Source organism: Hetaerina americana, unplaced genomic scaffold (genome assembly GCF_022747635.1).
Source record: "Hetaerina americana unplaced genomic scaffold, ioHetAmer1.1.p SCAF_8, whole genome shotgun sequence".
Lineage (NCBI taxonomy): Eukaryota > Metazoa > Arthropoda > Insecta > Odonata > Calopterygidae > Hetaerina > Hetaerina americana.
This window is the reverse complement of record NW_027287427.1, coordinates 73576954-73603046: the sequence shown is the minus strand read 5'-3', so window position 1 is coordinate 73603046 and position 26093 is coordinate 73576954. Positions and strand designations below refer to the sequence as shown.

At 38.2% G+C, this 26093-nt stretch overlaps 1 protein-coding gene across 1 annotated transcript in view; it reads left to right on the top strand.

The window, feature by feature from the left end:
- The first annotated feature begins 213 nt into the window (after positions 1-213).
- The window catches only part of LOC139698062 (E3 ubiquitin-protein ligase TRIM33-like), a 36069-nt gene continuing 10189 nt past the window's right edge, over positions 214-26093 (top strand). Inside the window, exons 1-9 of the mRNA XM_071596931.1 lie at positions 214-813; positions 897-1099; positions 1776-1904; positions 2153-2301; positions 8592-8702; positions 8935-9129; positions 10688-10800; positions 13508-14796; positions 20474-20744. Of these exons, the coding sequence (XP_071453032.1) occupies positions 510-813; positions 897-1099; positions 1776-1904; positions 2153-2301; positions 8592-8702; positions 8935-9129; positions 10688-10800; positions 13508-14796; positions 20474-20744 (2764 nt within the window). The 5' untranslated portion in view covers positions 214-509. The remainder of the gene's footprint in view (positions 814-896; positions 1100-1775; positions 1905-2152; positions 2302-8591; positions 8703-8934; positions 9130-10687; positions 10801-13507; positions 14797-20473; positions 20745-26093) is intronic.

The window sequence follows — 26093 nt, the reverse complement described above, 5'->3', positions numbered from 1 at the left end:
ATAACAGCTAAATGAAATATTATCCTTCCATTATTTTGAGCGGGCGCGCGCGTCTTTGCTTTGGCGCGTTTTCCGTTTATTGGGTACGTTGTACATACCAACAATTTTAATCCAATCGCGTCAATGTAGAACTTACGAAGATCGAAAGGAAGAGAAAGCCAGCACAACGTTGGCGAGCGTGGTCGAATTGTATCGATGTTGTCGATATGATCACTAACCATGGCGGTATAAATTTTTGAGAAATTGTTTGATCAATTTGTAAACAAAATGTTCGTATTCTTCATGCCCTCGTCATTATCTTGTTAAGTTATTTCAAAGAAGGTAATTTATCCACCAAAATGCGTTCAGAAATTCCTTGTCGACTAAGGATTTTGTTTAACGTCAAGTGGAAAGTGTATGTTCCCAGATGAAGTGAATGAATTGAGTCCATTTCTATTATTAAAATCTTAATGGTTAACCGAATGGCATTATGGTGATGCTCCAATTTACGTTAGCGCAGAAAAGAAAAAATGGATTCAAGTGAGGGTTCCGAGCCTAAGCAAAACGGCGAAGACTCTGCAGGGAATGTGGCGTCAGAAACTGACAAAGTTAGTGACGACGGTGCAAAAGATGATGCTGTGCCCTCCGGTTCAAATACAGCATCCGGTGAAACTGTGCAAAGGATTCCATGGTCTGAAGTTAAGTGCGTGTTCTGTAATCAGTTATTAACAGTGTCGGATAGCCCTAAGTTACTGGATTGTCTGCATTCGGCTTGTAGTACTTGCATTGCAGCCAAGCTCAAAGACCAGGAAGAAAGAAGCGATGATGTTGTCGGTGAGTTGAAACTGCTTGATTTAATTTACTTACCCATTACAATGCAATTTTTCACTGATATAAATTATTTTTTTTTGTATTAGTTAACTCGTTGGAATGCCCCGTCTGCGGACTGTCGTTTTCGCCTGCAGAAGTAATTGATAACCGCTTCCTCGTTGAAACGACATATGAGCATGAAGACGAACTAAAGGCAAAAGATGTGTTCTGTACAAGTTGTGCAGAGGGAAACCCTGCGACGAGTTGGTGTGTCAATTGCTCCGAGTTCATCTGTGATGCTTGTGTGGAGGTATTGCTCTTTGTGTACATTAATTCATATCATTAAAACGTTATTTCATTCCATTAGAGTCGATAACTTATACTGATATTTAGGTCCTTATTTTTGTCCGTGTCTTGTGAACGTTATAATCAGTCATTTATTGACATAATATTTAGGTTTGGCGTTTCATTGCAACATTTTTGTGTATGATTTATATGAAGTTTTCAACTTTTTATTTATTTTGTGTATTTTATAGGCCAGTCAAGGAGTGAAGAAAATAATTTGGTTACATTAATATATATTTATTTGGCTTGTTGCAATGTCATCAGTAAGATATTTTAAGTTATAATAATCAATAATAAATTTCAAGGAATTCACCATTCTGCTTCTTAATATTTCAATTAACTGCCAAAATCATTGAAATCTATTTACCCTATTTATTTCAAAACCGAAATGTGTAAACTTACCAAGCAAGTTGTGTCTCGGTGTGGACGATATTTTTGATAACCTCAAAATGTGAATCTCCATCTATCATTGTCTCTAATTTTTGTCTATTATCTCTAGTATCTGTGTTCATTTATGTATTCCCTGTATTTTTTCCTTTTGCCTCGTTGTAAATAGTCTTTGTAACAGTGAAAGAGTTCTATGTATTTTTGAAAATTATGGCCAACAAATAAATAAAATAATTTATGTCATTTCCCATCAGGCACATCATCGTCTTAAAATCACTAAAGACCATACCATTCAACCAAAGGAGAATGCAAAGGTAGAAGTGGAGTCAGGCAGAGCTTCAAGCAGCGTCCCTATTAATGAAACCTGTTCATTCCATCAGCAGGTACCCAGTCTTATTAATTCCATCCATTCCATCAATCATAGTAATTTCTTGCCTTATTGTTTTCTGTCTTACTTTTTCATTGCCTATGGCAAGACCATCATGATATTAACCTGTAGTGTGTAAAATCATGTTTCCATCCCTGCAAAATCTTATATTTATAATACAAATATTTTGAGTACAGCTTGACAATACAATGATGTTAGTTCCAGAATTTTGATACATTTATAATGCTATTCTTGACTTTTTAGGAAAAGTTGACATTATTTTGTGAAACATGTGATCGTCTAACATGCCGGGACTGTCAGCTGACTTCTCATCGAGATCACAAGTACAAATTTATTCATGAAATAGCAAATGATACAAGAACTGTGATCAGAGGGTTGCTGGGGGAAGTGTGGTATGTTACTTAATTTTGATGTTCTTCACTTGCCAACATATACTGAAATAACTAACACAATCTTCCTAATATCTAACACACCCAAGTGATTGTGAATGTGAACTTAGGCCTTTTTCTTTTTTATTGTTTTTTATTCCCTTGTTAGTACAACGTTTCCCTGGCATAGGAGATAGGCCCTAGAGATCGAGTGGTTGTAAGTTAGTTTTATTTTTTCTTTTATGTGTGTGATTGGGGTATACATGGGTCACTGTTTCCCAAACACACCCAAGTGGCCTTGTGTGTGATCTCTGTCTTTCCCCTTACTAGTAACTATGTTTTTAACTCCCCCCTTTACAAACCTAGTGCCAATCACATTTCCAGTCTCAGCTATCTCATTTTCATTTACACTTTCCAGGTACAGTGGAGGAAGTAATTAAACTCGGATATTCAGTCTGCTTTGTTACTGAATTGCTACCCATTCTCTAAATTGCATGAACGAATTTCTCTTAGTAGTTTCTCATTTCCCTGCTCCAATCCTCTCATAAATACCCTGTCACTTCAGTGGCAATGTGTGAGCAGTGGAGCCAGTCCATGACTTGTGGAGCAGTGGAGACAGTCCTAATGCTTACCCGCAGTCACATAGCATTAATATGCAATATTGCAGTTCAGCTATCATATCACAGACTTTTCAGTAGATGCGTGTTGTCCATTACATATGAGGACCGACAGGTGAATCAAGCCATCAAAATGAAACATTTGAAGTATTTTTTTACCATGGAACCTCACTAAACGAGCAAAAAATATTTTTGAAATTGATTTGCTTAACAAGCAATGAGGAAAGGGAAATCCTGAATTGATTGCACACCTGCTGCTCGAGTCTGTGTTTAGCACTCTTTCCAATAACATTTCAAGTGTCCACAGTGATCAAAAATGTTTTTGAACTTGTGTTCAGATGTATTATTTCTGAATTTATGGTGCGAAAAGAAATGCCCTTACAAAAATGTCTCCAAATAAAATGCCGCAAGAGAATATAGGTAACCATAGAAATGAAAAGCAAAAACCAAGTGTGGGTTGTCTGATCTAGCATGTACATACTTGTACAATTGGTCCCTATCAGCAATGTGCACTATCCCCAGAACAAGGACAAAATTAAGGAGATAGATGCTTCAAAGGAAGTGCCAAAAATATCTACATAGCAGTTACATAGTCTCAGTGGTGTTGAAAGGTTGCTTTTAATATGGATAAAACAAGAGCAATTGCAATGTGACACTATTTAGTAGAACAATCTGTGAGAAGGCAAAAGTAATATTTGCCGACCTCGTTAAGAAGATTCCAGGGTCATCAATAGCCAAAGAAGAAGCAAACTGCAATAATTTCAAAGTGTAAAAATAATTCACCCTGACTGGAATTCAAATCCGTATCCCTCGATTTCCGCTTGAGTGCCTCAGTCAGTTAAGCATCCTTACATGTCGTTCTTTTAAAGACCCCATTATTTTGGAGTGTAAGAGGATGCCTTGGTAGCTTAACTGGCCAAAGAACTCTGGTGAAAATCATGGAATCTGGGTTCAAATCTTGATCAAGGCAATTGATTTTTACGCTTTGAAATAGTTGCATTTTAATGCATATTAGAGGATGACTCTTTTAGAAGTTACTGTTGTGGCATCTCTCCCAGTTTTATGAAAGTATTAAAGGGAAGACGTGTGTGGTTCGAGAAGTTCAAGAGAAGAACTATCATCCATGGTGTTGTGAGGCATGGTGAAGTGGCAAACTCTCATTCAAAAGCAGTTCAGAACTTCATTGGTGGCTTCACTCACTCACTCACAGACAAGAAGCTCATAGATTTTAGGGTTACCTGCTGCAACATGTTTTTAATTGTGACGAAATAGGTCTCCTCTGGAAAAAGATGTGCCTAAGTGAACCTATGCATAGCAGTAGAAGGGAATGCATTGCCTAGCCACAAACCAATGAAAGGCTGTCTCACCCGGCTATTTTGTGCCAATGCTGGTAGCGAGCTGAAAATTAAACCACTGCTTGTTTACCATTCAGAAAATCTAAGAGCATTCATTAGAGTGTAAAGTCTAGATGAGCAGGCTAAGTGTGGTTTGTTTTCTGCTAATCAAATTTGCATTCAAGTTTGGTTCATTCCATGATACAAGAGAAGATGATTCATGATCCTAAGCAATGTGTATATAATTTTCTTTGAATAAGCCTTATGCATATTTTTTTGGAATGAAATGCTTTATTGTACTTAACATTTAATTATACGGGAACAATTGTTTTGCTGAAACAGTGTTTTGCATTACTAGTAAGATTTAGGTGAAAATTATGCTCGTTTAGTGAGGTTCTACTGAATTTTAATTCAAACTAGCTGTCTCACTCCAATTATGGTTGTCTCTCTGTTTGAAGTGTAAGAATAAGTAAAACCTCATGCCACAAACATCTTCCACTTCAGGGTACTGGTACTACCACATTGCAACTAATTGGCTTTGGGATTAAAGGGGTTGTGCGCATTTGTATGTACATTTGTTGCTGTATTATTTTGAATTATGTACTCAGGATATCATGAGTTAAAATCAAATTGTAGTAAAATCTCAATTATCAGTGATACCTTCCCAGGACCTCAAAATTAACAAAAAATTACAATCATAAAGGATATTTAAGAGGAGAAATGTTTCCCAAAAAGCGGTAACTACTAGGCAAATCCCAGAAATACCTGACCAAACAAAGAAAACACAAAAATTTTGAAAAAATGTGTTTATATAATCTCCTTTCAGCTCTACACAGTTTTCCCAGCAATGTTCAATAACTTCGATACCCTTTTTATAGTAAGAACTGTCTTGCTCCTCAAAATAGCCATTAACTGCCAAAATCACTTTTTCATGGTTGGAAAATCTTTGACCATCAAGCCATTTTTTCAAGTTTGCGAACAGAAAATAATCCGAGGGGGCTGAATCTGGCAAAGAGGGTGCATGAGGTAGCAGTTCAAACTTTAATTCATGAATTTTGGCCATTGCAATAATGGATTTGTGAGCTGGTGCATTGTCTAGATGAAACAACACTTCCTTCTTAGCCAAATGCGGCCGCTTTTGCTTGATTTCTTCGCTCAAACGTTGCAATAAGTTTACATAATACTTGTCGTTGATAGTTTTTCCTTTTTCAAGAAGGTCAATGAAAATTATCCCATGTGCATCCCAAAAAACCAATGCCATGATCTTGTCTGCAGATGAAATGGTCTTAGCCTTCTTGCGAAACCCTTTAGAATCCATTGTTTTGATTGTTCTTGGGTCTCAGATGTGAAGTAATGGGCCCATGTTTCATTCATGGTTATGAAACAGTGCGAAAATTCTGCTTTGTTGCTGTGAAACTTTTCTAAACACTCATTTGAAACATCTTCAAGACATTGGTTTTGCTCGAGTGTGACCAAACACGGCACCCATCTTGCCCACTGCTATCTCATGTCCAAATTTTCAGTCATTATGTGATTTACCACACTTTTTGAAATGCCTACAATGTCTGCTAGCTTGCGAACTTTCAGTCAACGATCATCCAGTATCACTTTGTGGATTTTCTTCACCATTTCTGGAGTCATCACCTCATTTGGCCGACCAATGCGATGCTTATCTTGACATCTTGTACGCCCTCAGTTAAACTCTGCTGCCCAATATTTTACTGCTGTAAACAAAAGAGCAGACTCACCCAGAGTATACTCCAGTTCAGCTTTTAGATTGGTTGGGCTGAGGCCTTTCAAATGAAAGTATTGTATCACATAACGATGACCAATTTTCTCCATTTTCACAAATTCAATGAAAACGTTCACCACTTATGGCTGCCAAACAAATACTAAACAACGTAGCATCTTCAAACTTAAAACATGTGCTTTATAGATTGCATACTTTTTAAGACAGTGATATTTTTCAAACAACTATCGCCATCTCTAGATCAGGCCAGGTACATCTGGGCCTTCCCATGTATGCATCATTCAGTCTTCTATAAGAAATTTTTTGTTAAAATATCCAAAGTCAAAACTAAGCCATTATCAGGGTTGTAAAATGTTATTTGGGGCAATATTGAAAAAATTTACTGTATGCCCCTGAGAAATTCAGTGTAAAAGAATGCATCGGTTACTTAACTAGCTAAACACTTAGCCAGAAATCAAGGTATTCAAGTTCAAATCCCAATCATGACAAATATTTTTATGCGAACTTTCTTTCATGATTTCATGTTGAGGTTTTCATCCCGTTATCCAAAGAAAATTTTTGAAGTGAAAAAGGTCACCCCTGTAATTTGCTTCTCTTTAGTGCACATGTGTGTAGGTTACTTCTGTAATATTGTTTTACAAACTGATATTAGCATCTTAATTCATGCATTAAAGTTCAATTCTAGTGCAGGGTGCGGCGATTATCTCCGGACAAATTTCAATTTGAATTTTGCACCATATCGTAGTTCCACTGGGGATCGCGAACTGCGGCAGTGGTCGAGAAGGCTCAGGTGCTGATTTCAGAGGATCCGGGGCAATCGCTGAGGAAATTGGTATCAGAATTGAATGTCAGCAAGCAAACAATGCGTCGGATTGCAGAGGACCAATATTGTACACACCATACAAGTTGTACGCAATAAAGGTGCGACACATACTGTCTGAGGCTGCCAGAACAAAGCGGATGGCTCGTTGCAACCTGCTATTGTGTTCTCTAAAAAATGTAGCTAATCAGATTCTTTTCTGATGAAAACATTTTTACCGTTGCCACGAAGATCAACCTAAGAAATGATTGCTGGCTCACCCACGACCCCGAGGACGTCTCGAGTGTTGCTCGAACAAAATTTCCGGATAGTGTTCACGTCCTGGGTGTTGTTCCAGCGAGGGTGATATTATGCCGCCACATTTCTTTGAAAAGGGACAAACTATCATAAGAGAAGTCTATCTGCAAATTTTGAAGAATGTCGTGAAACCATGGATGGTAACTGTGGCCTCAGGGAGACAATATGTGTTCAACAGGATGGTTCATTCAACAGGATGAGTCATTTAGTCCAAAACTTGCTCTCAGATAACATTGACTTGTCCTGGCCCAAGGAGTTTTGGCCTCCGAATAGCCCAGATTTGAACCCCCTCGACTATATTGTTTGAAGCGTAGTCAAAAAAGTTACCAATAAGACAAGGCACCCTAATGTCGCATCTCTACGCACCACTATCGTAGCAGCATTCATGAATATGGGTAGTGCTGTTTTAAAGAGTACATGCGATCGATTCAGGAGAAGATAGTAGGCGGTCATTGCAGCGGAAGAGGGTTACATTGAGTAATGTTACTCTTGACAGATACCACTACTTGTACAGGGTTCGTCCGGAAAATAAGTGTACTGAGCTCAGGAAAAAAAATTTATTACACTTTTACATATCTTAAGCTAATATTCCTCAAAATAGGACCCTTGTGAGTCGATACACTTGTTCCAGCGGCGTTCCCATTCCTGGAACGCTCCCGCGAAGGCATCATCGGGAACCTCTCGAAGACTCGTCGTCGACCTCTTCTCTGCCCTCCACGAACATCTTGTGCCACCGAAAGATCATGTTTCTGGACATGGCTGACTCCCCATAAGCCTGGTTAATCATACCGACAGTTTCGGTAGACGATTTCCCAAGCTTTACCGCAAATTTTATGGAATAACGCTGCTCCAAAAACTTTGGCATCGCGTTCCGTGACGTGGGTCGAAGCGTGGAGGTTCGCGTTAACAGAGCTCCTCACTACACCACAGCTCAGAGCCGACTGCCTTTTTCAGCGTCGCTTGCCAACATACCCCCCTCCAATCGCAGCCCGTCAGAGCGGTGCTGGGCGCACCTGGAGCGGCGCGCCCAGCCCAGGAGTCAGTACACTTATTTTCCGGATGAACGAATGTATGTAAAAGGATTTTCATTTGTATTTTATCTAATAAATTTTCTTTTAAACAAAAGTTTCATTTGTCCAGATTTAAGAGCCGCACCCTACGTATATTTTCAATGAAAATTACAAGTATCACCTAACGCCTTGTGTTCTACTACAAATCATACATGGCTTGTTGAGTAGGATGTAGATGACGATTAAATAAGAAAGTAAAAGTGCATACCGGAGGCAACCTTTTTTAAAGGAATAATAAATGTAATAAATTTTATTTAAACGGTCCATATTATGATGACAAAATTTAAATCTCTACTTTTTCTATTGAAACCTTTTGCTTCTGTTGTTTTTAAGCATCTCAATGAAAAGGTGAATTTTTATTGTAATTATGTTTCAGTCCAGGGTATTAGAATTTTACTCACGTCACATATTCATGATAACTTTCAGCTACAAGAGGGTTCTGCTAACGAGTGCAATAAAAGTAATAGACGAACGGCAGGAGGTTATAAGATGCAGAAAGTCCGCAGTTATTACAGAGATCACAGACATGGTTGTCAAGTGAGTATTATTTATGTTATATGAATCTAATTTCTGAAATGTTCATTTGATGTAATATTTTAATTAGTAACTGCTTTATTAATAACCTAGAAGAAAAATTGTTTTATATTCACTTTTAATTTAGCTGTTTGGATAATATTTATTTTTTCTTTAGTTATGTGACTGTTCTGGAACTATAATCAAGAAACATTATTACCGTCATTCAAAGTCCCTGTTTTTGCTTCTATTCCAGGCTCACAACGGCTCTCAATAAAAGGGGTAAAGTGCTGGTGCAGTGTTTGACTGAGATGTGTGATGCAAAGCAGAATGCACTTGCACAGAAACGAGCGGTCTTGAAAAAGCTTTCATTATTAGCAGATCATTGCATCCAGTTTGTAGAGGGTGCTATGAAATATGGGACCGATACAGCTCTCCTCTTCAGTAAAAAGTAAAATTTTTTCTTAAAGGGACCATTTTAACTAATGCACTCATTCAATGCACTGTTGTTCTCTATTTTTCCTCACGTAATGCAATATAGTTTTGCATCAGACATGGAATGTAAAAGGTTTCTGCAGAGTATTGCAGTTTGGGTTTTATATCCTCTGATATTTCATCGACGTTGGTCCATATTTTGGGATAACATGGAAGAAATCCTAGAAAATCTGTATTCCCTTTTACACTAGATACTTTTTGCTCAGAATTAGGGTACCATAATATCATGCCTTTCATGTGAACCATTGCATTGATAAATTTAAATAAACTCCCCCGAGTCCCAGTCAAAAGCCCGATCACATTGAGACCCAATGAAGAGTTATGATAACTTGGAAAGTTTATTTATGGTATCCCAAAAACTTAGAGAACTGTCCAAGATACTAACAATACTGTTTAATCATTCCCCACGATATAGTCAATGGTACCATTTAGTAGCATAAAAGAAATATTAAGTGGATATGTATACCTTTTATCCACAAGTTTGTCGGGAGAGATCAAATGGATCCACCAATAAAATAGTGCAGTTATGTGGCTCTGTCATTCTGATGCCTCCCCCTTCATTCTTATCACGAAGTGCCCAAGGCATTATATGAGGCAAGAAAAGCTAAAATTCTTCAGTGTTGCTTAAGGTCAGTCATCTCCTCCCCTGGATTATTATCATCATGGTATGCTTGTAATGTTCATAGTATGATGGCAAGCCAAATGTATTTTGCTTTGCTGACTTTTCCGCACTTTTGAATGGGCTCTTCATTTCAGTATACATTTGAGTAAGAGTTGTGGTTCCAGGCATATGACTTAAAACTTTTTCATTTATGAATAATTTTTCATTAAAGCTTTTTGGCTTGATGTTTTGTACTTCACTTTACATCAGAGCACATTCCATGCAGATGGTGAATTTATATAATTATTCTTTTCTCTCCATGTATTCCCTCAAAAATTATTTTAGATCAATCCACATTAAAACTTGGTACCCTCTGGTCATCCTTTTAGAAATTTATCACCTTTGGGTTCAGTACTAGAGCTAAGAACTATAAGGAACAATAAAGAGGACATATTGGCATAAAGCTGAGGCTGGCCTTATTTAACTGTGCTTAATACATTATTATACATACATTTTTGATAATTTTGATAAGATTTATTTTGCATTAAAGGATCAATAAATTATTGTTTAAGAGGAGGGTTTCCATCAATTTAAATTGACCCAAATTTAAATGTAAATCTGACATCAGCGCTTTAACTTGTGGTTTCATTTAAATGGCTTGTGTAGACAAGATAAACCAGTACTGGTTTCTATCAGGGATCGTGATGTCTGTCTTTCAGGGATCATGGTGTCATTCTCTTTCAAAATTGTGAATTAACATGAAAGTATTCCAAACACTCCATAGCATGAAAACGCTATGGAGTGTTTTGTTACCTTGATGAATGCATGCCTATCTTCAAAATTTAATAATAATTATTTCTTGCATACTACTCATTTTTTCTATCCTTGTAAAATACTGTTATTTCTTTTTCAGACCTTTGGGTGGCCACTTAAAAAGAATCAAAAGTTACAAAGCAGACATACCAAATCCAGAGATGCCTGTACGAATAAATTTTGTAGTAGAAGGTCTTGCAGAGTTAGAGCGAGGTATGCAGTATTAACATAAGTAAATAGCCATGTTATTGTTTACCTACCCACTTTTCATATTACGTCATGATGTTAATGAATAGGTACACAATTTAATCACTCATTACATGGTAAATATCAAACTTCTTACTTTATTTTGCTCATTTTTTGCTTGAATTCTGTCCAATTTTTCAAGCCAAGAATCTTCTAACAAAGAATTGTTGAAGGCATGGTAGTTCTTTATTGTTTTCATTGGAACATTAAAAAATGCACTTCTCATGACTTCTGGATAAAGAAATTTGCTGTTTCTAGTAAAATGAATGAAAGGAAAAATTTTTATTGCTCCTGCAAGCATTTATAGAAAAATATATCTAAATATAGCTTATACAATCGGGTTGTAGGTGCATGTACAGCCAGGTTAAGGATACCTGAAATAATAATAACTTGTTTACAAGATATGCAAAGTATACGTGATATTTAATAGTGCATGAATATCAGAAGACGTATATACATGGTGAAGAGAAGGTAATCACTTCAATATTTGTCCAAAATTTTGATATTGAGTGATTACTTAAAATGAGCCTTACCTCCTTTGTGTTTTTATGTAGTTTCACTCCCATATAACATTTTGTGTCCTTGAACCAATTTCAGATATTTGGCTTTTTACATTACGATCACAATACCTCTAGAATCATGTGAGTGATAAACATTAGCCATACATCAGAGTCATTAATATTACCTTGGACATAAAATAAAGTATTAAAAATCTAGATGCATGGCACAGTTAATGTGTTTATTTTTTTCAGTGGATTTCAGTGAGAACTTGGCTTTTGCATATAATGGAATCTCAATATAGCAAGGCCTCAGAGCCCTTTGAAAAATAATCCAAGTGATTTCTAAGGGATTTTACTCAGGATTTTTTTACATTGTATTTTGAGTTCTGAAATGTGGTTGTAAAGAATAATGGAAAAGGTGAAATGGGCAGAAAAGAAAACAAACCAGAAGTTACTAGGCGTGATGGAGGAGAGAGAGTTGTTGGGGTAAATCCCAAGGAGTCAAGGAAAATGGATGCAGAGCATTTTCATTGGTGATGAAATGTTGAAAACTCTGATAGAGGGTAGATTTTTGGGCATGTGAGGCAAAGGGAGAAAAAGAATAGGTATGTTGAATGGAATGGGTGAAGGTAGAATTTATGCAGAATTAAAGAACAGTTTATTTTAATGTGGTGTGTCAGGTTGTGAATTTTAGGTGAAGCTGAAAATGTAGGCGCGTTCAGTTTGTGCCCATTCCATACCTAACTTAAATGGTATCCTACCAAATAATTACAATATTGAATTCACATTATCATTAATAGTCCTTTTATTTATACTCATTAGCTAATTGCTTTTTTACTGTTAAGTAAGTACAGTTAAGTAATGACATTGCCACGGGTATTTCATGTCAAAGTTAAAATAACTATGCTAGCAATTATGAAACTATGAAGCATATTCAAAGAGTAAGTGCCATTCGGTCCTAAAAAATATATTCGTTAGAAAAGTTTTCATTGGCAGTTTAAATTTCCTAAAACCTACTTCACTTATCTTCATTACCAGCATTCACTTTTCATAGTGCCAAACCAGCTTCGTTAATCCCTCAGTATAGAAGTTAACTGCCTGGGAATTGAACCAGGTGACAAGGGCAGTCTTGAGTTCTTTATTGTCTTCAAACTGTTGTCAACCAAGCCACTGTTTCAAGTGCAAGAGGAAGAAATAGTCGCTTGGTACAAGGTACAGACTCCATAGTGGTCCAAAAATGAATTTTCACTCAACATTCTTTGCTCTTTGTATTGGTTGGTAAGCATTTTTGGTACCCATCTTCCACCCAATTTGTGATACCTGAGCTTTTCCATAACAATCGTGTAATTAGTGATTCGTCCAATAAGATGAAATTTATCAGCCTGAGCACTAATCGTCAATTGTATATCAGATCACAGTCCTTGGCCCACTTGTTGAATGATTTCATTGGTCTGGATACTAGGCCAGCCACTCCACTCTACATCATGCACATTTGTGCAGCCATATTTGAAGTTAAACCTTTTCTTCACTCATAATTGTAGATCCATAAAATAGGCATAACTCCTGATGAATTTGGGTCACTGATGGTCCTTTCGCACAAAAAATGGAATCAAAGCATGAACTTCTCAATTGGTGGGAGCAACAATTTTTGTGGACATTGTTATCGACATTCACCAACAGCAAAACTGCTACTGAATCAAAACAATAAATACAATGGCTTCGGAAACAATCAATAATGCATGTCTACAACTTTGTGCCAACACACCTACATGTAATTATAAGAAAATGGCCCTTTTTGGATATGCCTTGTATTAATTATGTTTACCACTATTTAATGCCTTTTTTGAGTCAGCCATATTTTTATAGCATGCATATAATAATATTTATAAAAATATTAAAAATTTCAGAGGTTGGTCTTGAATTACTGATATAGTTTGATACCAAACAGCCTGGCAAAATTCTAATTTTTATGGCTTTATTCATGAAGTAAAACATAATTTCTATTGTTATATCTATGGTGCAACTGTTTTCTAGAAAGAATATCGCTTAAGTTTCTCAAATAGCTGAACTGAATTATATTGAGAAATGTTGTAATATTATTGCATTTGTTGGAATTACAGAAAGAATTCATTGGAGATAATTAAAGTTGATATTTTTCTAAAAAATTATTTCAGCTCTTATATCCCTTGGAAAAATATCAGTTGATGGAAGACTGCCTGTGTCCACAACTCCAGGGCATTCAGGCACAACAGGGCAAACTTCTACTTCACCTCATTATGGAACGAAGTCGTTGAAGCCTGAGCCATCACCCCCACCTCTCCAGCCCATTCAGAACTACCGATCTCCCTCTCCAAGTGCCCCCCAGCCACCTCCATATCACCAGGCTGTCCTGGGCACAGCTCCGACACCCCACGTTCAGCACATACCCCAGCAGAGACCACCCTATCCTATCCCAATCACAACTATGGCCACTCCCTTGCAGGCCCACACGCCACAGGTTGCAACCTCCCACCACAGCAGTCATGCCCAGCAGCATGCTCCCACTGGTATCCCCGGACAGCATAGACAGGTCCTCAACACCCAGAACATGGGCTACCCTCCCGTTGCCCACCAATCACTTATGCAGAATACCTCCAACCCTCCCCCAGGACTAGTTCGCCTCTCTCCTCACTACAACCATGTGTTCCGGAGTCAACATCAGCAACCAACTGATCAACAGAGGATGTACCAACAGCAAATGCATTGTCACCAGTATGCAAGGCAGAGAGGCATCTCCATGGGAGTGCCAGGGATGTACCCAATTAGGGGTCCTTTAACACAGCAACAAGTCACGTCCTCGACACATCCAAGCCAGGGAGGAGACATGGGAGACCTGAACTTAAGGGGCCTGCTCTCCCAGGTTCCCCCAGGTACCTCCAACCAGCAAATGCCTCAGAGAATATTCAGCCCTAACGCCATAGTCTCCCCTACTGGAGTACAACCCAACTCCCAGCAAGGAATGGCCATCCACCAACGATCGAGGCCGTTGCTGAGCCAGCAAATGACAACCCAAGCCAACAATGTCCCTGTGCCTTATGTTCAGTCGCCACAGCAGTATGCTACTCCAGCTGTAGTAACTGGAGGTGTCATTCCGAGACCCAGCACACCAACTGCATCATTCCGAGTATCAGCTCCGGCAGTGACACCACCATCTTGGCACATTCCTCAGCATGGTAACACCTCTCAAGAGCCTTCGAGTGGAATCAGCTCTGGCGCAGCAAGTACGCATAGTTTGGGAGTGTCGTCAGATGGAATGCCCTTCAAGATCACCCTGAGAGCACCAGCTGCTCTGTCTACAGAAACATCACCCCAGGCAGGAGACAGTGGGAAGGGACATCAGGTAACGTCCTCGGCACCAGAGACCACTCACAATAAAGAAACTTCCAAAAAAGATGAGACCAAAAGTCTGGATGAGTTTTGTCAGGTTGGTATAAGCATACGAGTGCCTCTCAGCCTTGAGTATCCCTTCATTCATAATTGCATTCTCAATGTGGTCAACATTATCTATTAGTGAAGAGTTAAGTGCACGTAAATTTGGCACAGATGGAAAGAAATTCAGTTGGTAGTGCAAGTGTTTTTTTTTAATTCAGAAAAAAATTTGCCTGAGGAAAGAAGAGCAAAAGTGTATATAGCGTTGTTGCATATATTTTCAGAGTATACATTAGTTGTGTCCACAATTCTGTTGATTTTCCCACAAAATACAGTGATGGCCAGTAGAGAGTTAGAATTGGATTAGATGTTAGTTAAGGTTTTTTACTATTTTGTGTCATCCATTTATTCACTAGAAGCCATTTCTCGAATCAATTATATATGACTGTAGTTCTCTAAAGATGAATAATTTCGTCATTAATGTGCAATCATTATGTGTATATTTAGCCGGTATTCCACTGTTCAATCTGTTAGTATATCTCCTCTGAATTCATTTGCAGTGTTCATTTCATGAAGTAGGGAAAGTGAAAAATGCTTGAGTGTAAGTTTTATCCAGAAAACCAATCTCCTTTTACTGATTTTGTAAATACCTTCCTATTCTGTGAACTCTCACACCTCCTTCAACTAATTTTTTTTTTTTTTTTAAGGTAATCTACCGGTTAAGGTAGGTTTTTGGATGGACACAACTACCAAACAGGCATTTTATTATTCCTAACAAAACAAAAAAATCCATCATCCTACTCTATATCAGGTCCCTCTTCATCTCTGAGTACTTTCTTCCTCCCTTCATCCCGTCCAACATCCCTATCCTGTTCCTTCCCTTTCCTCTTTTGCCCAACATTCTACCCTCTATCACAGTCTTCAACATCCCACTGCCGGTCAACACCCCCTTCATCCACTTTCCCTGCCTCCATAGGATTGCTCCCAACAAACCCCTCTCTTCGCCCACCATACCAAGTACTTCCTCATTTGTTTTCTTCTCTGTCCATTTCACCTTCTCCATTCTTCTCCACACCCACATTTCAAAAGCCTCCAGTCTACGTCTATCCTCCTGCTTCAATGACCACGTTTCCGCGCCGTACATAGCTACGCTCCATATCAAAGTTTTTACGAGTCTTTTCTTAACATCCTTACTCAACGTCCCTGTCATCAACTCCCTCCTCCTTGTGAAAGCCTCTTTGCCTAGCGCAATTCTTCTCCTTACGTCCCTACTACTTTGACCGTGTTGGTCCAAAACACTACCGAGATACGTAAACTGTTCTACCTGCTCTAGTTTTTGCCCTCCTATTTTAATGTTAAGCTTGGCCTTTTTCTTTCTAGAAAATCGCATAACCTTTGTTTTACTAATGTTGATTCTCATCCCATACCTGTCGCACTGAATTTCCAATTTACTCAGCAATGCTTGCAGCCCCTTGGCTGACTGACAAACTAAAGCTTGGTCATCAGCAAACCTAACTGATTTTACGAATTCCCCGCCCACTTTCATTCCTACCTCGAGTCCTTCCCATGCCTCTTTGATCATTTCCTCTGCATACAGGTTGAACAGCAATGGTGATAATGGGCAACCCTGCCTTACACCCCTTCCTAACACTGCCCATTCTGACTCCCCATTTCCCACCCGCACCTGAGCAGTCTGAGACATGTACAGGTTGCGGATTAGCCTCCTTTCCCTCCAATCTATTCCTATTTTCTGCAATATACTCATTAGTTTTTCCCAATTCACTCTATCAAACGCTTTTTCGAAATCTACGAAACAGGCAAATACCTCCTGGTTGTGTTCTAAATTCCTCTCGATTAATAATCTCATTACTGCAATGGCATCACGCGTACCTCTCCCCTTCCTAAACCCAAACTGATCATCCCCTAAGTAATCATTTGCCCTACTCTCTATCCTTTTGTTTATGATCCTGAGAACAACTTTAGCTGCGTGGGATATCAAACTAATTGTCCTATGGTCCTCACATGACGTGGCCTTTACCTTTTTCGGAATAGGAACTAAAACTGATCTCACAAAGTCTTCCGGCCAGATTCCCTCCTCATAAATACTACGGATCAGCCCATATAGCCTCTTCCTCCCACATTTTGCTAAGCATTTTAAAAGTTCCACGGGAATGTTATCTACCCCCACGGCCTTATTTAGTTTCATCTCCCTTAATGCCCTTTCTATTTCATTGTCTAGTATGCCTGGACCTAAGCTGTCCTCCTCTACGTCATTTTCTTTTTCAATGTCTAACTTTGTTGGTCTGAGTTCTTTACCATACAGTTCTTCTATATACTCCTTCCATCTCTCTTGGATCTTTCCTGCGTCAACTATTACCTTACCCGCCCTATCTCTAACTGTTAGCATAGCTCTTCCTTTCTTACTTCCCGATAACGATTTAACTTTGCTGTACAGCGCACCGATTTCACCCTTCCTCTGGAGACTCTCCATATCCTCGCACTGCGTCTTCCACCAGGCTTCTTTTGCTTTATTTGTCGCCCGCCTCAATTTATTGTTTAATTCTTTGTACTTCATTTTGCCTAACTCTGTATTTACATTCTTCCATTTTCGCCGCTCATCCATCTTTGTAATCATCTCATCCGTGATCCATGGTTTCCTAGTCCTTTTAGCGTTAACGGTTCCAATAGTGTCTTTTGCGGCTTTAGACAACCCCTTCTTGATCATTTCCCATTTTTCTTCGATAGTACTTAGCTCTTTACCATCCTCCATGATTTTCTCCACCGCCTGTTTGTATTCCTTCCTTTTCAACCCATTTAATGCTTCTACATTCCATTTTCTAACTCGCCGCCCCTGCCTTATCTTTTTGAAACGTACGCTACATTTCATAACAACTAAATTGTGGTCTGAGTCCGCATCCGCTCCCGGGAAGCTGTGGGAATTTATCACACTATTCCTAAACCTGTGTCTAACCAGGATATAATCTAGCTGATATCTTCCTGAGTCACCTGGCATTTTCCATGTATACCTCCGTCTTTTGTGGTGTCTAAACCAAGTGTTGGTGATGACTAACCCCTGTCTCCTGCAGAACTCAACTGCTTTCTCCCCGCGGTCATTCCTCGTGCCTAAACCGTAGTCCCCCACCTCATCACCATCTCTTCCTTCACCTACCGTCGCATTCCAATCCCCCATCACTATCAAATGTTTCCCTGCAGGAACACACGCGATCATGTTCTCTAACTGATCGTATATCCTATCGACCTCTTCTTCCTTATGGTTGCTCGGTGGCATGTATACCTGAATAATAACTAAGTTCGTCGGTTCTGCTTTTATCTCCACTAGTAGTATTCTATCCGTTACCTGCTCTATGTTGACTACGCTTCTTCCTACCTCTTCATTTAATACTATGGCAACCCCTCGTTGGCTCTCGTCCCTGCCGCTGTATATTATTCTATACTTATCACTCCAGTAATCCCCGCTATCTTTCCATCTCACCTCGCATAGACCTAAAATATCTATATTTCCCCTTTCCATCTCTCGCTTAACATTCTCCAATTTCCCTGTCCTCATCATTGTCCTAACATTCCACGTTCCTATTCTAACTAATTTTGTCTTCTTCTCCTGCGTCTTCTGTCCTGCTGCTGCTGGTTTTTCCTTGCAAGGGTTTCGTGGGATGACGACCGCGGAAGCCTTGCCTCCCCCGCTGCCGGGCACGACACACGGCCGATTGGGCCGAGCCCCGTGGTTGCCAGGACTCAAATTATCTCTATTGTCCATCATATTTTTCTAGGGAATGATAATTGAGGTGGTTTCCCGTTGCCTTCCTCAATAGTGTTTTTAACGTGACACCATCACTTACTGGCCGCCCCACTGGGGTCAGACGCCATTGCAGCCGCCTCACTGAGGAACAGACGCTGCGTGGACTACCTTTCGTCTGGCTCCTAACCTTCGACCTATCTGGCATGGGTGACCCTACCAGGAACAATTTTTATTACTCCCGCCAGCACAGCTCTAGGGGTCATCGGAACGCACAAGCCCTTCCACCACGTCAAGGTTGTAGTCCGGGGAGGGCCTTCAACTAATACATGTTCTATTTTTTCTGAGACTTCTAAAATTCCTTGCTTTAAAGTCTCTGAACTGCATTTATTGATGATTTCTTCAATCTGCTCCATCCTCATAAACCATTAACTTCTTTTTCATTTTTATATCATACACTTGATTCATCAAATATTCATTCCTGAGTGAATAAAGAATTATAATTATCTATCTGCGTGATGATTCAACTCATTAATTCTGTCACTGTGACTAATCCAACAGAGCACACTCCTTTTATACTTGTGCACGTGAGTAGTGTAAAAAGTTTCTGAACTTTAGTAGAAGAGTGCCGTCATATTCATGTTAAGATAGGAAAATTTTCAAATCACTCACATATTACTTGTTTAACTCACATTATTTCATGGCTCAATCATTCCTTGCTCCGTCTCCATTTTTTAACCAAACTCTCCTCAGTTACCTCTTGCCCAATCATTTCGTGACATATATTCTTATGGCAGCATACTCAGTTTTCACATTCATGTAGTAATGTGGGAAGGAGTGTACTTAGTGTCGCAGGTGGTGAATTCATTCTACAAAGGAAGATCTTGGTTGCTGTTGGAACCAATTCATAACTGCCTGCACCCTTTACATCATCATCAGTTTTGAATTTGTGTTCCCTGAGGAATTTTTTTGAGTTCAAAAAGATTACAGTCAAATAGTGGTAAATCTGGGCTCTATGCAGTATGTTTAAGGACCTACCACTTCTTCTTGGCAGAAGATTGGCACTTAATGAAATAATGAGTTTAGGAATAAAAAATCCTTTTGTTTGTGATTAATGTGCATCCTGATACTTGAGGTCTGAAATTTTTAAATGTTGCCCCATGGGTGTAATGTTCCTCTCGATGAACATTACACCCATACTTTTACTCCTTAATCAGGGTATAATACAAATATTCAAGCACCAGGAAGAGGCTCTTAAATTTGCTTTAGTATGATTGAATGATTGCAAAAATTCTTATATTATAAAAAATAACAGTTCTAGATGCAGCCAGGTGGATAAAAGAGTAATGGAAATATATAATTTAATTTGTTTAAAAAATTTCAGCAACATGTCAGCTTGGTAGGTCTGAAAACCCACCAAGCTTAACTCCTCAAGAAAATATTGAAGTTTTAAATCTGAAAAACTTTAGGGAAACACAAGCTCAGCTGAAATTCAATAGCTATGGTGTGTTTTGAAAGAATCCAAGATAAATGGGAAGACAATTTTTCCAAATATGGCCATCAGTATGAATGAAGAAGTTATGCAAAGAATGTAAAAATATACAAATATAATGTTATAATTTTAAACTCTCAGTGAATAATCTCCCTGTCCTTCATACCTAATATCCATGCATTTTGTAAAATAGAATACTTCCAGTCCACAGCTTTCTTACAGTATTCAATTCTGCTGTTGGCTCAACTCATTTTAGGCAGCCTCTTGAATTAAAGGCCACTTTCTCCTAAACCATGAGTGTTTAAATTCAGATTATTTTTTTTATGTTCATCACTCTATGATCAGTGTTGTTTGAATTTTTGATTTGCATTTTGCTATCCTCTCCATGTTGTAATTGCTAAAATTTATATGATAATTTGTTGTTTAAGATAAATAATGTCTTGTGTGAAAATTATTATTTTCTAGCTCTTAATTTATTTTTTATAGGAATCTGTGAAAGATTTATTTGCCTCCATTGCTCACCTGCATGACGGAAGTTCTTCGAGTAAATCTTTGGCTGCAAGAAGCAAAGAAGTCAATCACTTGGCAGGGTCATCTGTGGACATGGGTGCTTCTACTTCAGGTTTGTCTAGAACGCCTGTGGTAGCAGGGACGAATGACCAACAAGGCTATGTGGACAGCTCCACAGGTTCTCCCTCTGCACCAATGGCTAAGTTTGATGGAACAAACCCAAAAAAGAGAAGAAAGATACGTAAAGGTGAGAGTTTCATAATGGCTCTTGTATTCATGTAGTAATTGCACAAGTTCCAATTTCATTGCCTCTTACACCTTCCGATCCTAATCAGATACTCTTTAAATGTGTCATAAATTCTTATCCATTGTTTCTTTCAGTTTATTATTATAAATTACTGCTATTAAGTGATTTATAAAAAATATTCTCTGCTTCAAGTGCCTAATGAGGCCCTGGGTTTGAGTTTTGGCCCAATTTTTGCTTTCTATGTCAATTTGGACATCCAAATCTTGTCTCCGAAGCAGTGAAATGGCACTCTAGCAATCTGTTTCAGGAAAACATAATTATTTCAGTTAAAAAATTAGGCTTAGAAAAATATCTTGGTTCGAAATAAAGTAAAAAACATCTTACTCTTCTGTATTGGCCTGTAAACTCACACTTTCATCTGTTCTCTAAATACATACCAGGAAAATGTCATGGCAAGTTTTTGATAAAAACTGGCCACAATGAATGCATACATACCTAAGTCTGTAGGTGTAAACCTTCAAACTGTGAACAACCGATGTATGATCACAAAATCATGTTAATTACTGTTTTCAGGATCGGTCCTTTTTTTTCTGCAATTCTCCCTTTGTTACAGGGGTGTTTTATTTTTGCTTCTTGGGTAGCTTCTTTAAGATAAAATCACCGGCAGGAACCCTCCATTGAGTCAGTTTTACTCTGGATTTTTCATATTTCCTTTTGACATTCTCCAACATTGTAATTGATTATTGTAACTTTTCAAGTCATTATAATAACTTCCTCTTTTAATGATGAAGTGCGTTTTCCTCCATTCATGATTTTTTAAATGAAATATGGCTGCAGGGATTTGCGTCACATTTCAATGGCGTTGTAAAGGGACAATTTTCCCGCATACAATGCACACAACTTACTCATAATATCTACAATAGAAGTACACAGAAATCATTAGTTAACATAAAAAATTAAATGAAGAATAAGTTCATGAAAAGGTAATTTCTTCGACCCTTCAATATTAACGTAGTCAGTTATATTCTTTTGTCACAGCTATGACATTTGCATGTATTTCACTGTGAGTTGTAAATTGACAGGAATCCTACCCAAGGTTAAGGAAGCTTTGTTCAACTGTTCTGGCTTTTCATCCTAAAACATTTTTAAATGTGACTTCAGCTTTCAGAGAATGTTGCAAACTAAAACAACTATTGTGAGCATGGGGTATTACATTACCTGCAATACTTATTTTGATTTATGCTCCATGCACTGCAAATTCACTCTTCAATTTTTCTGGTGAGGGTATATTCATTTTATCAATCATTATCAGACACTAGAGAAGGTTAGGTGTCAACATTCAGGTAAAATATATTGAAATACTCTACTTCCTCTCCTGTTCTTCTCTTATGGAGGGAGCACTAGGAGAATTAAAGTAAAATAATAACTGAAAATCACAATTACTGGATACACCTAAGAGTATTTGGTTTGGTGACTTGAAGAGGGCTTCGATAGGATAGTGCATACTTGACTTAGCACACATATTTCATTGTTTACTCTTCTTCTTTGAGTGATAACAAGCTCCAAAGTCCCCTTACTCCTATACACCATCCCTCTGAAAGCAGGGCTTCAACAGTATGACCTTGACCACCCATTTGCCTGTCTAATCCATTATCTGAGAGAAAAAGGTAGGAGACGATAAAATGTTTCCACCCAGATAGTGAGTTACAAAATTCATTCGTTTGGGTCTGGTTGGAGGAACCCTGCTGTAAAATGTTAGTCTGTTGACCTCACCAGTGGTGTTGTCCACATGTCCTTTGTTGTGCAGGGCACAAAAAAAGCTTCTTAGGTGGTCTAGCTATTTAAGGTTATAATACCATATTTTCCCATCGATAATGCACGCGTTATCTAGGCAAATTGTTCAGATGATCGGAAAAAATGACGATGCACATTATGTAATGAAAATTGATTATATTAATATTAATTCCGATTATATATTAAAAACTTGCGCCAACGTTTTTTCCAATCCTCGAAGCACTTCAAAAACTCATTTTTTGTGATCTTGTTCAGCTCCTCCTTTGATTCAGTCTTTATCTTGTCAATTGTAGCGTGGTGTCGTCCTTTCATGGGCCTCTTCAGTTGCAGGAACAAGAAAAAGTCACTGGGGGCCAGGTCTGGGGAATACGGTGGCTGCAGCATCATTTTAGTGTTGTTTTTGGTCAAAAATTCATGTACAAGCAATAGCACAAGTGTATGAGCAGGGGCGTTGCCATGGTGCAAAAGCCAATTTTTGTTTTTCCACTAATCCAGCCATTTTTAGCGGATTGCTTTGTGCAAATTGCGCATAACTTGTAAGTAATATTCCTTATTTACCGTTCTACCCTGCGGCAAGAACTCATGATGTACCACGCCCCTGCAATCAAAGAAAACTGTGAGCAAAACTTTCACATTCGACCGAACTTGGCGCACTTTTTTCGGTCTTGGCTCGTGCTGCTGTTTCCATTGGGATGATTGAGCTTTATTCTCCACGTCATAACCATAAACACATGCATGATTCGTCACCAGTTATGACCCTCTGGAGCAAATTTGGGTTGTCACCGACAGAGTCCAACACCTCATTAGCAGTGTTAATGCATTGCTGTTTTTGGCCTAAATTGAGCAATTTTGGTACAAATTTAGCGGTGGCTCATGTGATGCCCAATTCATTGTTAGAAATCGAATGGCACGAGCCAATCGATATGTTTAGGTCCTCAGCAACTTCTCCAACGGTGATTTGACGATTGGCCAATACTATTTTCTTCACTTCATCAATGTTTTTGTCTGTTGTTGACTTGCTCGGGTGTCCGGTATGCCTTTCAACGTTCACATCTTCTCAACCCTCTGACATTCGGAATGCATCCATTAACTTAATTTTGTTTTTCACACAAAATTTGATACAGGTTGGAAAGGAAACAAACTATGCAAATTTCACTTGAATAGAGATTTATTCACGACCCGGGTTTCAAACACTTAATGTCATCTTCAGGTTCAGCTTCAGACCTGAAGATGACATTAAGTGTTTGAAACCCGGGTCGTGAATAAATCTCTATTCAAGTGAAATTTGCATAGTTTGTTTCCTTTCCATCATGGATAAATTTCACAGGGTTAACCCTAATACCGTTCGGTTTGTTGATACAGGTTATTTGATCAATTTTTTGGAACAGGCAAAAATCGAAGAAAAGCCAAAACACATCCAAGCAAAACACCTGTCAACAAGTAACTGAACATTCAGAATGGCCAAACTTTTCGGCACAAGTGAGAGACATAAGTACCAACATAATGCCATAAAAAAATAAAAAATGAAATATACGTAACCCGCAAAAATTCAAAATTCACGATACTTTTTGAATAGACCTCGTACATATACACGCACAGATGTGCGGCATCCATACACGTTCAAAATAACTATGAAGTCTGGGGCTATCTGTCTGGTATCTAAACAAATTCATGATCACTGCAAAGTTCTGGATGCGGGTTATACACAAGGTGCGCGTTGTCGATGGGAAAATACGGTAATTCTAATTTATTCACTCACAAGGTTAGCAGATGGAGCAAGTGTTGTAGTATAATACAGAAAAAAAACATGATAAACATAACATGAAAGACAAAATATTATTGCTTGTTAATTATTCACACGTCCATTTTTTAAGATTCATTATGACCATGGTTTTGACGTTACACAGTCATCATAATGTGAATAATGGACAAAATTGCCAGCTTATACATTATTTATATGAAAAGTACTGGGAAATGCTTCTGAAAATTAGAATTATTTCAGATATGGCTACAATGCCTCAAAATTCTTCAAAGTACATCTCTTGAGTGTCGACACGCTTTTGCCAGTGGCTTTTTTGTGACTTCGAAGCCTCCCTGTTAGGTGGATTCCAGTAAGTCCTTACGGGTATATGGGCAAGCTTCTTTGATGGCACTTGGCGTTCCATGGTGGTGTCCTTTAAGGGAGGATTTCACTTTTATGAATAGTAATAGTAGGATGGTGCCATGTGAGGGCTGTAAAGGGGTTGGGGAATCATCGTGATGCCATTGCAGAAGGTATTATCAAGCAGACACTCTACTGCTTTTGGTCAACTGTCAAGACCCGTTGGGACGAGTTTAGCGCAGACCTTTTGTATTGCCAAATTTTCAGTGATAATGGTGAGTGCTGTCATCTTATCAATGCCAATATGATCTGTGATCATGTGCACACTTTACTGATGGTCTGAATTCAGCACTTCAGGAATTAAATAATTTTTAAAAAAACCTTGTGTACAGTTTTCTCAAGCGAAGTGTTGGAGGGGGGGGTTTAGGTGTTCCTTGGAGGGAAGATGTTACATAATTGCTCGAAATAGTCACCTGTAAACCTCTATGTTATTTGAAAACATGCTCTCCTTTAATATTTGAACATTACAGTTAACTCTCCATAATTCATGGTAATTGATGCATGAGGAAGTATGAATGATAAAAAAACATGGGTACCAAAATGTTTGAAAAGTATGTCATGATATAAATGGATATATATACAGAAACTCTCATTTTTAATTCCTTGTAAATAATTTGCATTTTGTAGCAATAGAAATTTCCATTTTTCTGCCATTTTTATAAGGGTAGAATAATACATAGTTTTCCAGAACGGAACTATCAAGTGAAGAACAGAACTTATTCCTCAGAGAGCTAAACAATCTCATTGCCTGGAAAAAGCAAATTACCTACATTTCAAAGGCCAAATTTAAACAAAGGATTGCTGGTATGGATTCATCATTTGATTCTGATTAAAATGATGCGGTGTAGATAATTAATGGCTAATTTCTTGCTGAGTAAAACTATGTATTTGCTTGCCTCATAGAAGAGTATGAAATTCTCTGGGCTAATGAATGCGAGGGAAATTATAATGGGGAAGTATGGATGGTACAAAAATGTTTAAATTAAAACATTAAATATGATTGGCAACATTATTTTGTGAAATGAAAAACTTGTAAGGAAGCCCATGTATATCCTTCTTGTGTTTTTTGTAAGTACTTCCAAGTTTTAAAGCATTTAATCATCCTTATGGTTGTAATTCTATCAAAATTTCGAGGGGACTAGGAAGAGAAGAAAATGAATAATCCACATAACAGAAAATCCACTCTTGCATAATTGAGAGTTTACTGTGTATTGGTGTTCAAAATTGCTTAGAAGTCTGGATATTAGCAGCTGTGGGCCCAGCTGAACTTAAAATCAATGCATATTTAACCACACAATTTTATTCTAAGATGCTTTGAGATGAGTTAAATAGTACTCACTATTTCAATGTTAAATCAGTATTTAAAAGGCCAGGTGGTTTCACTGTTACCTTGT